Below are 13718 nucleotides of genomic sequence, written 5' to 3' on the forward strand. Positions count from 1 at the left end.
CCTCCCTCCCTCCCTCCCTGCCGTGTGTGTGTGTGTGTGTGTGTGTGTGTGTGTGTGTGTGTGTGTGTCTGTTTACATTTCTATAGAAATTTATAGAGCCACACAACTCACACATAGGTGGTTCCAGGCAGCTTACAATATTTAAAGATCCATCATCATCGTTGTCATTGTCATCATCAGTATTCATCTCTATCTCACACACACCCCATGACAGCAACAACACAATCAAATCAGCCACTCAAATCACTCCATTCTACTGGAATCTATATAAATATCACCAACACTCATTGACAAAAGGATCATTGCCACTCGCCTTAAACAAACACTAGTCATTTCACTACTATATGCCAATGAATGAGTACTTATTGGTTTTAATTTCCACATCATTGGCATCCTTCAGTCTCAAGAGACTATGGTATCATGCTCTGGAAAGAGGTCCTAAAACAGCATCTAGTGTGACTAAAAAGGCCAATTCGAGAGTGGCAATTTCCACAATAAATTTTTAATTAAATTTTTAAATTTTAAATTTATTTAAATTAAATAAATTATAATTTCCACAATAAATTTCCAATGCCTGGCTATTTCTAAAAGACACAAAAACAGCCACAGTTCTTAAGGTGTGCGTGCCTGAAAATTGGAACATTCCCCAAGATTTCAAAGTTGATCCACGGATTTTTGAAATTAACTCCGACTGTAACAAAGATTCATGTTATTATCATGAACTGGCTTTTCTTGTGCCAACCAAGAAGAGGAAAACATTTCTTATTTCTGTAAAAAGCATTTATTATTGGTTCAATGAACATGTTCTATCACATAAAGAACTAGCATTTCAAAAACGACTTTATGGCTGACAGTAACTCGGTTCTGAGCTTCCCTTTGGCAATGACAAGGAAAGAAAAATTAGTTTCTAAACCTGGGACTTCAGTCTGAACAAAGAGATATAAAATATCCAAAGTAATGACAAATGTCATAAAGTGAAAAGGGGAGAGAGAAAAAGAGACTGGATAGCTTAGTATTTTTAAAATACATTTTATAGTACTGTCTGGTTTATACTGAACACCAAATCATAATGTGATTTTGTCCTTTTATTAGCCACAATTTGCACTGAAGCTCACATGAACCCTTGCTACTGACTATATTGACCAGATTCCTCAGTGGAGCTACAGAGTTGCATGGCTATTTTGTCAATATATGTCTGGGAAGCCTTAATTCCTTCAAAGTTTGCAATTTACTTTTGTGTAAATACATGGCTGCATGCATCTTCTCCAAACTTGCTCGGGGTACCTTTACTTCTTAAGCCCCAGTTTCTTCCAAACTCCTCTTTATTCTTATGTCATTCATCTCTGCATTCCAATACTCTGACCAACAACTGGGCAATAGCCATGATCCTGGAGCGGCCTCAAACACACACACAGCAACAGAAGTGCAATCCACATACTGAATCAACAACTAAAAGATAATCATAAACATAAGGATAGGCCTGCAAACATCACATCCTCTTCCAGCAAAGGAAAGCGAATAGCGTGATGAGGTCATTGTGTTATACCTGCCCTCAAGTGCCTTCTTTTCCATCCATATTCTCTTCAATCTAACGGCACAAAAACAGAGGCCTGCTACAGCCCATTGTGAAACAGACAATCCTACAACCTTCCATAATCTTCTTCCAGCTTTACCGCCGTGTGCAGAGAAATTCCAAAGGGTCTACTACTAATCAACAAAGCCATAAAACAGCAGAGGGAATAAGTACTATATTCATGTTGAAACACCCATTTTGTAATTTGGCTGATCCTGCATCAGGAAAGAATATCAACCTTTTCTTTGCTTTTTTTAAACAGAAAATACAGAATTCCTGAACTGTGGAAGATGACACAAACTGCGAAAGTAACTACGTATCTCATCCTGCAAAAATTGCTCACGCTGACTGTAACCCAACCACGTTTTTGCCAATTCCTGCAAAACAACTCTCAGAATACCAGATGGAAAAGTAATAAACAGTAAATATGCCTAATTTTTTAATATACATATATAGTGGAACTGACTTCTCTCTTTTTTTGGCACATAATTACCATCGTTAAGTCCTAAAACGCTGAAAGGAAGAAATAAAGGAAGAAAACCTTTAAAGCTTAAGTTTAAATAAAAGTTGCATAAGATGCACAGGCTTAGAGAAGAATGTACTATGCCGTGTAACCAAGCTGAATTTTATTATAAACATTTGAAGGGAAACATTTTGGTAGATGATCATAGCAGAATGGAGTTTTGGAGTTTGCATATCTATACAGAACAGGTAGTCCTTGACTTAAAACCGTTTGTTTAATGATTGTTCAACAGCACTGAAAAAAATGATTAATGCCCAGTGTTCACACTTACAACATCCCCGTGATCACGTGATCAAAATTCGGACGCCTTGGCAACAGGCATGCATTTACGACAGTTGCACTGATCTAGGATTTTGTGACTGCCATTTGTAACCTTGCCAGCTGGCTTCCAACCAGCAAGTAGGAGAAACCAGATGCATTTAATGGCTGCATGATTCACTTAACCCTTGTAGCAAAGATAGGTCGTATAAAATGAGGCACAACTCACTTAACTGTCTTGTTTAGCAACTGAAATTTTGGGCTCGTCTGTGGTTGTAAGTCGAGGACTACCTGTATGGTAAAGAAGGAAGTACAACATAAGAGCACTTCACCTTACGTAGGAAAAGGCAAACATGGGCTGCAACTATCACTGGGAATAGCTTCAGCTATGTTGCAGAGATCTTTCAGCATCTTTTAAATTGAAAGTTGAGCATACTTGTTCTTAATTAAACGTTTTTTTTTTAAATATACCCCAAAAAATAGTGTTTTGAATCCCAGGTAACTATTTGTTACTATTGATATATCACAGTCAGTCCATATAATTACTAACAGGCTCATTGTTGGGAGAGGAAGACAGGGCAATTAACAGCTTTTCTATACATTGCTCATTCTTAAATAAGCCAGCAAATAAATCTGGAGGCTAATAGCTGACAAAGTTATAGCAGCCAATCTCCCCCATATTGGCAGATTGAACGAATCACCTTCCAATTAACTCCTCCCTACTTAGTTAGCTTTAATAAGCACAAATGAAGAGGGTGTATTCCAGACTATTAAAGAGAGCATATGCCAGCACCAGAGTCCATTAGCATTGTAATAAAGCAGTTATAACTGGGGGGAAAAAGTTTAAGGTGTTATAGTTGGCTGAAACTGCCTTGTGTTTTATCCATTAATATTAGACCACCTTTGCAACAGTTTCAAGTTCAGTTCCTACAGCGACTCCCTTAACCAAATAAAGGCATTTTTTCCATGGTGCCCGGTTTTATTTTGTTTTGAGGGGGTTTTTTTGTTTTTTTGTTTTGGACCTCAGCTCCTGCATCTTTACCTAGACGGGGTCCTTTGCGGCCTTTCTGACTAAATGCCGATAGCCTGTCGTATTTCTTTGTTTAAAATTCCAACTTGGGTTCTGCTTCCTCCTGTTGCTTTGTTTCTTGTCGCTATTATGGAAACGCGCAAGCGGATACCATTTGCACGATGCATTGTGTTTGTTATGAGGAGCCATTTCACCTGTTCGCCAACCCAGTGAAGAAAATTCAGGCTAATTTTCTGGCACGGAGGTTTCCAGAGTTATACACAGATGGCGGCCATCTGTTGAGATCATGACTCTTCTCCTTGTCAAGATAAACAAGCTGGAGTACAGCAACTCATCTAATCCCTCTCTGGTTGGAACAGGCCCTGCGCAAAGGGGTGTGGGGTCTGCTCTCATCTCACTACTCTCCTCCGGCAACCGCAAATAATTTTTTTTTTAATATATGTATTGGCTGCATCCAAAAAACAAACTATTCCATAAGCAATATGTCACTTTTCTGCTAGTTAATTATTATCTCCAAAGTTTGCTTAGGAGGAAATGCAATATTAACGATATGGTAATGTAAAGAGCAAGAAGAGATCACCTGTCTTTGGAAGATTTGCAGAAGTTTATTCTAGGCATGCCATTAGAGATGAATGACCTACTTGTTTAAAATGCTAAAAATTCCAACAGAATATTGCAAATCTCTGGCTTGTTTTTAATCCCAGATTAAAATATATTAACCAGGTGGATAGTGTCTTTTTTTTTTTAAATGTAGAAAAAAGCAGATAAGAAATCAGGGATCAAAAGCCTTTTGAAACAAGATCATAGTTAGGCAACTAATTTTTAATATGAAGTACATCCCTTTGAGAAAGCAATTCCATAATTTTGAGACTTCTAAACCTTAATTAGATGGGTGGTACTTAAGAAAGAAAGTATTTTCTGCCATAAATTTGGATTGAGGCAAGGAGAAAAGGATAAATTGTGATTATACACATATTATGTAGATCTTTTTTTTTCCTGTTAATTCCTCCCCACACTTTGTTGTCATATTTAACATTTAAAGGTCAAAGGTATAAAGGTATACTGAAGCTAAGGGAAGTGCATGGATAATCAACATACCAAGCAATGCCGTAATATTCTGATTGTGTAAGAGAGGAAAATAGTATTTGAAACCAACAAAACTGCCTGAATCATTTTTAAAGGTAGCTTCATTCATCCAATCTAAATTGGATGTCCCCAAGGCATAGCTCCTCTATCTTCCAGTAGCAGGGCTAACCGATAAGGCAGCACAAACCATCTTAAATAGGATTCACAGCATAACCTGGATATATTTCAGACTATGAAGCTGATCTTAAAAGGGAGGCATGATCTACTGGCCCAAGGACTATCAATCGTAAGCATAAATACAAAAACACAACTCCTCATCTGGATCTAATGAAAGGAAGAACTGCCATCAGTTCACAGGAGCTCATATCCAAAAACTATTTCCTCCAGATGTTTCTACAGATGTATATAAAATCATACTGAGGAGCACACTGAACCCTTAGAACAACTACTACTGGGAATAGGTTTTGCATGACCTCAGATGGGAAATCGAAGACTCGTAAGAACCTCCATAACTCAATTCTCCAACTCCCAGCCTCAAAAAATGGGAAACAAAGGAATTCTAAAACTGAAACAAGCCATTTAAGCCATCTGTTTCAAACAACTAAAAATATTACTTCGGACTGTCAAATTTTACCAATCGGTATCTAAATAATGTGTAATTTAAATAAGGCAGGGAGGGTAAATAAAAAATAGTTGTTTTACAGCAACTAACTCGCCTTTCCTGTGAGAAAACAAGCAACTCACTAATGCTTTCAAAATGCTGTGTAAAACACCTAATGTTTCAGTTGCTTCTATTCTTAGTCTACGGCGCCTATTGAGCAAGCAAGGTTTCATTTCCTTCACACATTGGTTGGCTCCTGCACCTAGTTTAACACACACACAAAATACCTTTCAGTTTAGAATCTTTCATAAGAAATGTTAGGAGACTGAAAAGGCCCTATGTCAACAAAAAGTAAAATTAGAATTAGGTTTTAAGAGATGCTTCGCTACCGTAAATCTCACCCTTGTTTTTTTGTTTTTTTTTTCCTTCCAGGTTCTTTTTTTCCCCTGCAAGTGAAAAGTCAATTTTTTTTATCAATAAGGTGTTGATCCATTGGTTGCAACAGGAATCGACCATCTGGCATCTCGCCTAAGTTTAATGTCATGGGCTGAGAGAGGGTGACTAGAACTCACAGTCTCCTGGTTTCTAAGCCTGGTGCCTTAACCATTGGACCGAACTGGCCTCAAGCCTTTACCTTGAGCTGTTTTCTAAACAATAATAATAATAATAAAATCAAACTGAATATATTTCATCTTAGTTTAACTAAGGCAGTTGAATGTTTAATTCAACTACATATGCTAGTTTTGTGGCCGCTCAAGAAATAATCGGGCACGGGAAGGTTTTTGTGGCTCCCAGTGTTTTCTTTTCTGTGGGAAATGGGTCCAAATGGCTCTTTGAGTGTTTAAGGTGCAGACCCCTGAATTAAGGGTTTAACATAGTTAAGGTGAGTCTATAAATATCTATTCAAACATAATTAGAGCTGAATCAACTGGAGCTTGCTAAGAGGAATGCAGAGATTGTATTGCAGGTTGTGTCTTGAAGAAACTTTTTCCAAAGGTTGAGAAGACCTCTCCTGTCAAATCAGAGAGGCAATCCCCAGAATTATAAGTACAGATATAAATAGCTTGTTTACTTCCTCCCTGGGCTAAGAAGTATTAGCTATTCTTCTTTTGGCAAAAGGAACTGCAGCTGTATTACAAGCTACCCTCATTAGTAAGAATAGAAATTATTTGAATTATGCTCTCTTAAAGATTTCTCTGGCAGAATGTTTCATTTAAAACAGCTCTAAGCAACCCATCCAAAAATGCCAATAAAGCAGAAGATTTTAATAACATTGCACTATTTTACCATTTAAAATGGATAAAAAAACGGTGATTAAAACAGATTTTTAAGAGACAGCAGATAAAAGAAACTTGTAATGATCAGGTTTAAAATGAAATCTGAGCACAAATATGTTAAAACACAGACACACAGAATCTTTTGGTGAAACACTGGTTTATCCAATTAAGGTTCTAGAAAAATTTTGCATACTGAAAGCAGTTTTGCTAGGATTCACAAATAAAACCAAACAAGAATCCTTAATACAGTATCCTTAAGATACACTCAATAAATATTCTGTAGTGCCATAATGGAAATGGGTTGCATGACAAGAAATCAGATGGTATTCATTTAAAATATACAATATGTGGTTACTAAAAACATTTTAATTGTAACAGTTAATTTGTAACATACATCTTAAGTAACAGGGCCTAGCTAACCTTGGTTGATCTCAAAATGGAACCAAGGGTAGACATGGATTGTACTTAGATGGGAGACTACCAGGCTACAGATTAGGAAATTAAATCAAATCAGTCTTTATTTCAGTCATAGAACAGTAAAATACTTTTTGCTTGTAATCCTGTTTGCCCATCCAACTAATTTCAAATTCCTGGGGAGAAACTGCTAAGGTTTTGATTCAGGCTATGAATAGCTCAAATAGAAACTGAAATGAATAGCTTACAAGTGACCAAAGACATTGTTTTTCTTTTCTTGTTCTTTTGACAATCACGATTCTATCAAGTGCTAGTCATAGCCCAACGAGACACACACACACAACCTTTTGACTTCAAAACTATGATAGTCTAAGGATATGGTTGAGATCTAAAAGATCTGGGTTATCATCATCATCATCTCAAAAACAGGTTTTGTGGGCAGTGCAGTTTCAGGCTCTAGAGATTAATGGCTATTATTCTAGAACATCTGCTTAAATTTAGAAGTGAAATTTTAGAACAACCTTATCCAATTTGGTGCTCCATGTTACCGTATGCTAGAATTAAGATGAACACAAGAGTCATCTTAATTTAACAATTTAAAACTGTTTCAAAGTACAAGCACAGTGCAGAACTCAGCAGCAAAAACACTCCACCAGTAATTCTGCAGAATTAGGAGCATTCAAAAACTAACAGCTTTGACACACACCGTGCAATATTTTATGTTACACTGGATTTCTAAGAATGACGCAGAAAATATATGCAGCGCAGGGATAAGCAACCAGGCAATCTCCAGCTGTTTTGGATCAGAACTCTCCGAATGTCTTGCAACTGACCATGGTCTCTGGGGTAGTTTGCGAATTCAAGATATTCAGACTCTCACCAAAGGCAAAGAAAAGTACAGTAAATTGCTGAAAACAGTTGAGCCAGTTCAATGAACAGCCAAGAAATAAGGTGAGTATGAATTACATAGAAAGCAAACGTGGAAGATTTTCTACTTATTAAATTGGAAAATTACAGTTAAAAGCTGGGGAAAGTATTAATGCCCTGCCTGGCAAGTCATGATTTATTAGTTCGTCTTGGACAAAGAACTACAGCTAATGGAAGACTTCCTGGTTTGTTTGCCAGTTCATGGAAAGAGTGAAGGCATTCTTATATTTAGTTTAGGTTATTAAACTGAAATACAACGATCCAAACACAGCAATATCATCTAACCACTGTTTCAGGTCAATTAAATTCTGAATCACAAAGAGTTGTCTTTATGTCTTGGCACAATACATTGGCTCCCATGCAATGAATGGAGCTGTTGGCCAATATAAACAGGCATTCTCAAATAATTTACTAAATGGTGTTTCTTTTGAAGCATTGGGGGCCAAAGGAAACGTTTACTTTGAGAATTAGGAGCAACAATTCTAGAGGTTTCCCAAAACGTAAGCGCATACAGCTGCAAGACTTTCCTAACATAGGTCCCTCCAGCTGTTATGGACCACAACGTCCAAGAGAAACAAACCACAGGAGTTCCAGGCACAAAATATCTGAGAGCACACAGTTTCTCAAATAATTTTCCCTCAGGGAATCATATATCACTCTTTAAAATAAGGAAACTTTTATTCTACAAGAACTCTCAGAATGCTATAATTTAAAATATTTTATTACAAGGTTTCAGGATTGTCGTACTTTAGATAATTCAACCGTATCTGGAAAATGGCAAGATCATTTTACAAAAGAACTTGAACTCTAGCAATCAGCCAACATACACAAAATAGTTCTGCACACACAACTTGCAAATTTTACAGGACTTAGTAAACAAGCTTACAAGACAGTAGTATTTCTGCAACTTGCAATATGTAAACTTTGTAAAAGTGATCCTATACAATATATCCAAGCACATTTTTAAAAGTTGTGTTGAACAGCTGGCAGTGAAAAGGCTAGGGAAATTCACTTTGAAAATTATGTTGGGAGTATTTATCTATTTACAGGTAGTCCTCAATTTACAACAATTCATTTAGTGACCATCCAAAGTTACAACAGCACTGAAAAGTGACTTATGAGCATTTTTCACACTGAGGACCATTGCAGTATCTTATGGTCACATGATTAAAATTCAGATGACTTGACAACTGGCTCATATTTATGACAGTTGCAGTGCCCTGGGGTCATGTGACCATCTTTTGCGATCTGACAAGCAAAGACAATGGGGAAGCCAGATTCACTTAACAACCTTAACAACTGCAGTGATTCACTTAACAACTGTGTCAAGAAAGGTCACAAAATGGGGCAAAACTCACAACAAATGTCTCATTTGGCAACAGAAATTTTGAGCTCAATTGTGGTCACAAGTCGAGGACTATCTCTATTTGTTTTTGGCAGTGCCTGACTCCAGACCAGCTCCCCATTGACCTTACAAAACACATCAGCACAACTATTAAAAGATATGAAATATGTTAGCCAGGTAGCTGCGTAGTTTAAAGACCATTGCTATGTCTCACTGTTTTAAGAGCCTGGATTTTAAGAAAATATTACCAAGAGACTCTTTCTGGACTTCTAAAACAATGTTAATAAAAATATATAGATTTTCAGATTATTCCATTATATTAGACTTTATAAAACAAGTATGCTCCATTCACACCACCATATTCAAGATGCTCAAAGGAGTTACAATTGAGAAATTAAACTGACAGATAATAAATTAAGTGCCTGTGCTGCTTACACAGTAGCAAAAAGCATGCCAAAATATTCAAATGTTCTCTAAGAATAGAGAACAGATAGAGAATATAGAGAATGCTGCCTTCTTGAAAGAGTTCAATAAAGGGCCAATTGTTTTGGATGTGGATTTGGAACTCAGCATGTTTACACCAGGTTTGTTTTTAACTGCTTGTCTGGTAACCCATAAGCAAATAAGAATTCCATAATGATGAGTGACAGGTCTGGTGGAGGAGAGGAGAGATTCTTCCACTTGTTTCCCTAATAGCCATAACAGAAAGAAAAATCTCTGTACTCTGATCAACAAAGAAATACAAACTAATTCCTGCACTGGCTAACAACAATTCCTATAGCCTATAGATTGGAATCACATATTGCCTGAGAAATATGCTTGAGTCTTCAGAGAAAGGCGGCATAACAAGTTGAACAAATAAATAAATAGTTTTAAGCATAATTTGCTGAATAAGTCCTGATGGTAGGATCCATGCAATACAGTACTATATAGCAAGCCATAAGCCATAGTTTGCAAAACAACACACTAAACCAAAACCAAACAAACAAACCACATCACAGACTAATATGAAATTCTGATCTAAATTTTTTTTAAAAAAAAACAGCAAGCATCACAATGCCAAATCCTAACTAGGCCTTCTTAAGAGATAAATCCCTGGGGCAAACTTTATAAACTTTCCTGTAAGATAATTTCAGATTGTAAACGTCATAAAATAAATATTCTTTATCTAGGAATCAAAATCAACATATTCTTCCTTTCTCAAACACACACACACCCCACCCCCAGATGACTACTGTATTCTGCTGGGCATACTGTAGCATAGCCTCATTCTTGTCTGGAATGTTTAATAGAAATGTCCAAGTATTAAGGACAGAGAAGAGAGAATAGAGGTGCTGAGTCAACATGTAAAAAAAATGATGATAGCATCAAAGTGCGAAACACCTTTCCACAATGCAAAGTGAATTGTTCAGTGAAATCCACATGCTTCCTTAATACTTTTCTTTAATCACACCCTAGTAATATTTGGGATTAACTGCCACAGGGCAGGAAATTAACCAGCAGAGAAGAAAAAACAGTGTGGCAGCTAAGTGTTTTAGGCAGGAGCCCTGGATTCAAGATTCTCCTAATGTTAATCATAGGGTTACTTTTCTCAGATCAATCTATCTCACACAACTAACGCAGGAGATAAAACCAGATACGCTATAATATACAAAACATCCCTTAAAAGGGAAGAATGGTAGGTTTCCAGAAATATAGAACTTCTCCATTTAAACAAGGCAGTCAATGTAACAACTGACAGGATAGACACTATAGCAACACTGCCTGCTCTCACAAGGAGACAGACAGGTAAGACTTGAAAAAGGCAGACTATAAATCTAACAAACGAATATCCCCCCCCCCCAAATTGTAAACAGGGTTACACTGTAATAATTGCATACATATCATTCTATTAGACATGACATTGGCAATTCATTCACTTCATTCTTAGATTTCAAATCTATCAAGACTCAAAACTTTAAAACTGTCGACATAATCGACGTAAGTGTACACAGAACAATCATTCGGAGATCAATGGCACTTTAAAACTCAAGACCTGAGAATGACAGCATCATGTATGTAAGTGATATAGTAGACTCAAGCCCCAGCTTGCTAAATTCTCTGCCATAAACTACCTCCTTGGCTAGCAAAACTCTTAATGGTCACATTGCTGCCCAACAGGTTGCCCAATACTATTCTTACTCAATGCAAAGGTGAGCCGAGTTTAGGAGCCAACTATCTGTCATCCGACAAGCTTGGGCTTAGAAAAAAAATGTGAGCAGCTTTCCAACTTCCTTCTGTGGAGGCTTCATTGTCAACCTGTAACTGTTGCAGACGATTACACCACTTCTGTTAGCCTTGTAGGATCACCAAGCAAATGTGACACTCAAACTTTCTTCTCTTGTTGCTGTATCGTACTCCCAATTTTCTCCTCCTCCTCCTTCTCCTTCTGAAAGCAACTGTGCTTTAGGACCAGTGAAAGGAATTCAAGCGCATAACTATCGGTGCGACTGTGCAGAGCTTTGGATCTGAAATACTCCAGCTGGATGCCACTGTTAATGTAGTACCATCAACTGTATCCTTTCCCAGGGTCACCGTCTGCAGTTGCTGTGTGATTCCAGGAAAATCCATGTCTGACTGTTACAGGCAGGTGCTATGCTGATGTTCCAAAGCACCTTTTAGGATCTGACTCTGAAGCAATGCACATCCCTATACTTGTTACCACCATGATAAGCACTGAATAACACTGATAAGGGGTCAATGAAGACTAAGGGAAGAAGAACAGGGCAAAATATGTATATCCCACCGTCAGAAAATAAATCCACATCTTTAATTCTGCTGGTAACCAGGGACTAACCTAAAATTATAAATGCAGTTTCAGAACAACAGAGTTGGGGAAGGGACCTTGGAGGTCTTCTAGTCCAACCCCCTGCTCAACCAGGAGACTCCTCTATACCATTCTAGACAAGGTAAGAGTTCAGCTAAGAGTTCTGTTGCAGGAAAGATAATAGCAAACACCGAATATATTTTATAACATTAACAGATATGACTGTTATATTTTTTTTAAATACATGCAAATACCAATGTAGGGACACCTTTGAGTCTAGCTTGATTTTTGATACCTTTATATTAAAAATTAAATATGTATCTTGCCATATTAAATCCATCCCTATTTTTGAGCGGATCTGGGAATCTGAATATATGTACTTAATAAGATAATGACAATGTTTCCACTGACAAATTTTACTCTCCAATGAAACAAACAGTACCAGTGACAATTAGGCACTATATAAATTTAGTACTTGTGCCATCCTTCAAAAATGATTCGCCCAGGGTTTTTTTTTTTACAACATTCTAAATTTACAATTTGAATATATGTATCAGATGTCCAGGCTGCTTATCAATTATATAATCACCTTAGGTAATTTACATATGCATTCTCAAAAATCCTCTCAACAACCTTGCAAGGTAGCACTGGACTGTAATCTTGACGCTGAGGATGGCACAACTTGATAAAGAGGTCTTGATAGAAAGTTTCTGAGCCAAGAATGGAACTGGAAAATTCTAGCACGCAGCTCACTAGTTACGTACATTTCTACAATTCCACAACTCAAGGTAGGCCTGGATATCATTCGTTACCACTAGCAAAGATTCAGCAAGCATGCAATTCTTACCTTATCTTTTTCGTGTGGAAGGAGTGAAACCGGAGGAAGACAAGAAAGAGACTCACAACTCTCTTTCCCATCTGCATGTGCGGCTGCTTTCGTGTTGAGTTGATACAAAGGTCCATCTTTAAGGAGTCGGCCATGGCCAACCGCACGCTTAATAGCCAACCTCAACTGCTGGTGAAAGGTAGAAGGGGCACTGCTGGCAAACAAAGCTGAGACATCCTTCTGCCCTTTCAGGTAACGCTCAATGTTCTTCAGAGATGAACCAGAAGACTCTGCCAAGCCCTCAATTGCCCTTTTGATCAGTTTATTCCAGTCCACATTTGGTTTACCATCCAACTTTCCATGGTTCCGTGGTTTAGGAAGTGCTATTCGCCCAGGGTTATCTGGATCCTTATAGGAATTAAGTCCTTTATTAGAAACTTTTAAAATAGTCCCATCTTTAACACTCAGTTCCAACTGTTCCAGGACAGTTTTGCGATCCAAACCATGGGATGAAGAGACGGCATTGCATATCCTCTCTTCCGATGGCCGTTGTTTTTGCTTCTTGACCTTTTTAATTGCCTCCAAAATCCACTCAGTGTACAGCGGGTTAGCGAGTTTTACCATGGTGAAAAATTCTTTATATCCATAGAGTCGTTATCCCTTATCCCTATGCTGAAGGAGTTTCACACAATGGGAAAACAGACGATCGGAGAAAGAGGACCAGTTAATCATAGCATATGCGTTTTTGGCCCCAAATTGCTCTTATTTTTTTCAAACATGAGTATTTCCTACTTCTGATTCATGTTTTTCCAATACCACCTTCAAAAAAAGAAACAGATGAAAAAAATGTATCCACACAAGTAAAAAAGATGTCAATACATTTCATTCCACTGCTTGGTATTCCCAATTTTGACAGGCAAACTGTGCACCTGCAAGAAAAGCAGGGGAGGGGGGAACATAGATTAAGCAACTGAACACAATCCGTGAAGATATTATGTAGGATTTGTTATCTCATAACAGCAGTGTTTATAAACACCCCTCCCCAATTACCT

At 37.5% G+C, this 13718-nt stretch overlaps 1 protein-coding gene across 2 annotated transcripts in view; it reads right to left on the reverse strand.

The window, feature by feature from the left end:
• The window catches only part of KAT6A (lysine acetyltransferase 6A), a 64685-nt gene that overhangs the window by 48121 nt on the left and 2846 nt on the right, over positions 1-13718 (reverse strand). For both annotated transcript variants that reach the window (XM_034435192.3, XM_034435191.3), the window contains exon 2: positions 12688-13595. In XM_034435192.3, the coding sequence (XP_034291083.2) occupies positions 12688-13290 (603 nt within the window). In that variant the 5' untranslated portion in view covers positions 13291-13595. The remainder of the gene's footprint in view (positions 1-12687; positions 13596-13718) is intronic.

Source organism: Pantherophis guttatus, chromosome 9 (genome assembly GCF_059756535.1).
Source record: "Pantherophis guttatus breed Tessera chromosome 9, ASM5975653v1, whole genome shotgun sequence".
Taxonomy (NCBI): Eukaryota; Metazoa; Chordata; class Lepidosauria; order Squamata; family Colubridae; genus Pantherophis; species Pantherophis guttatus.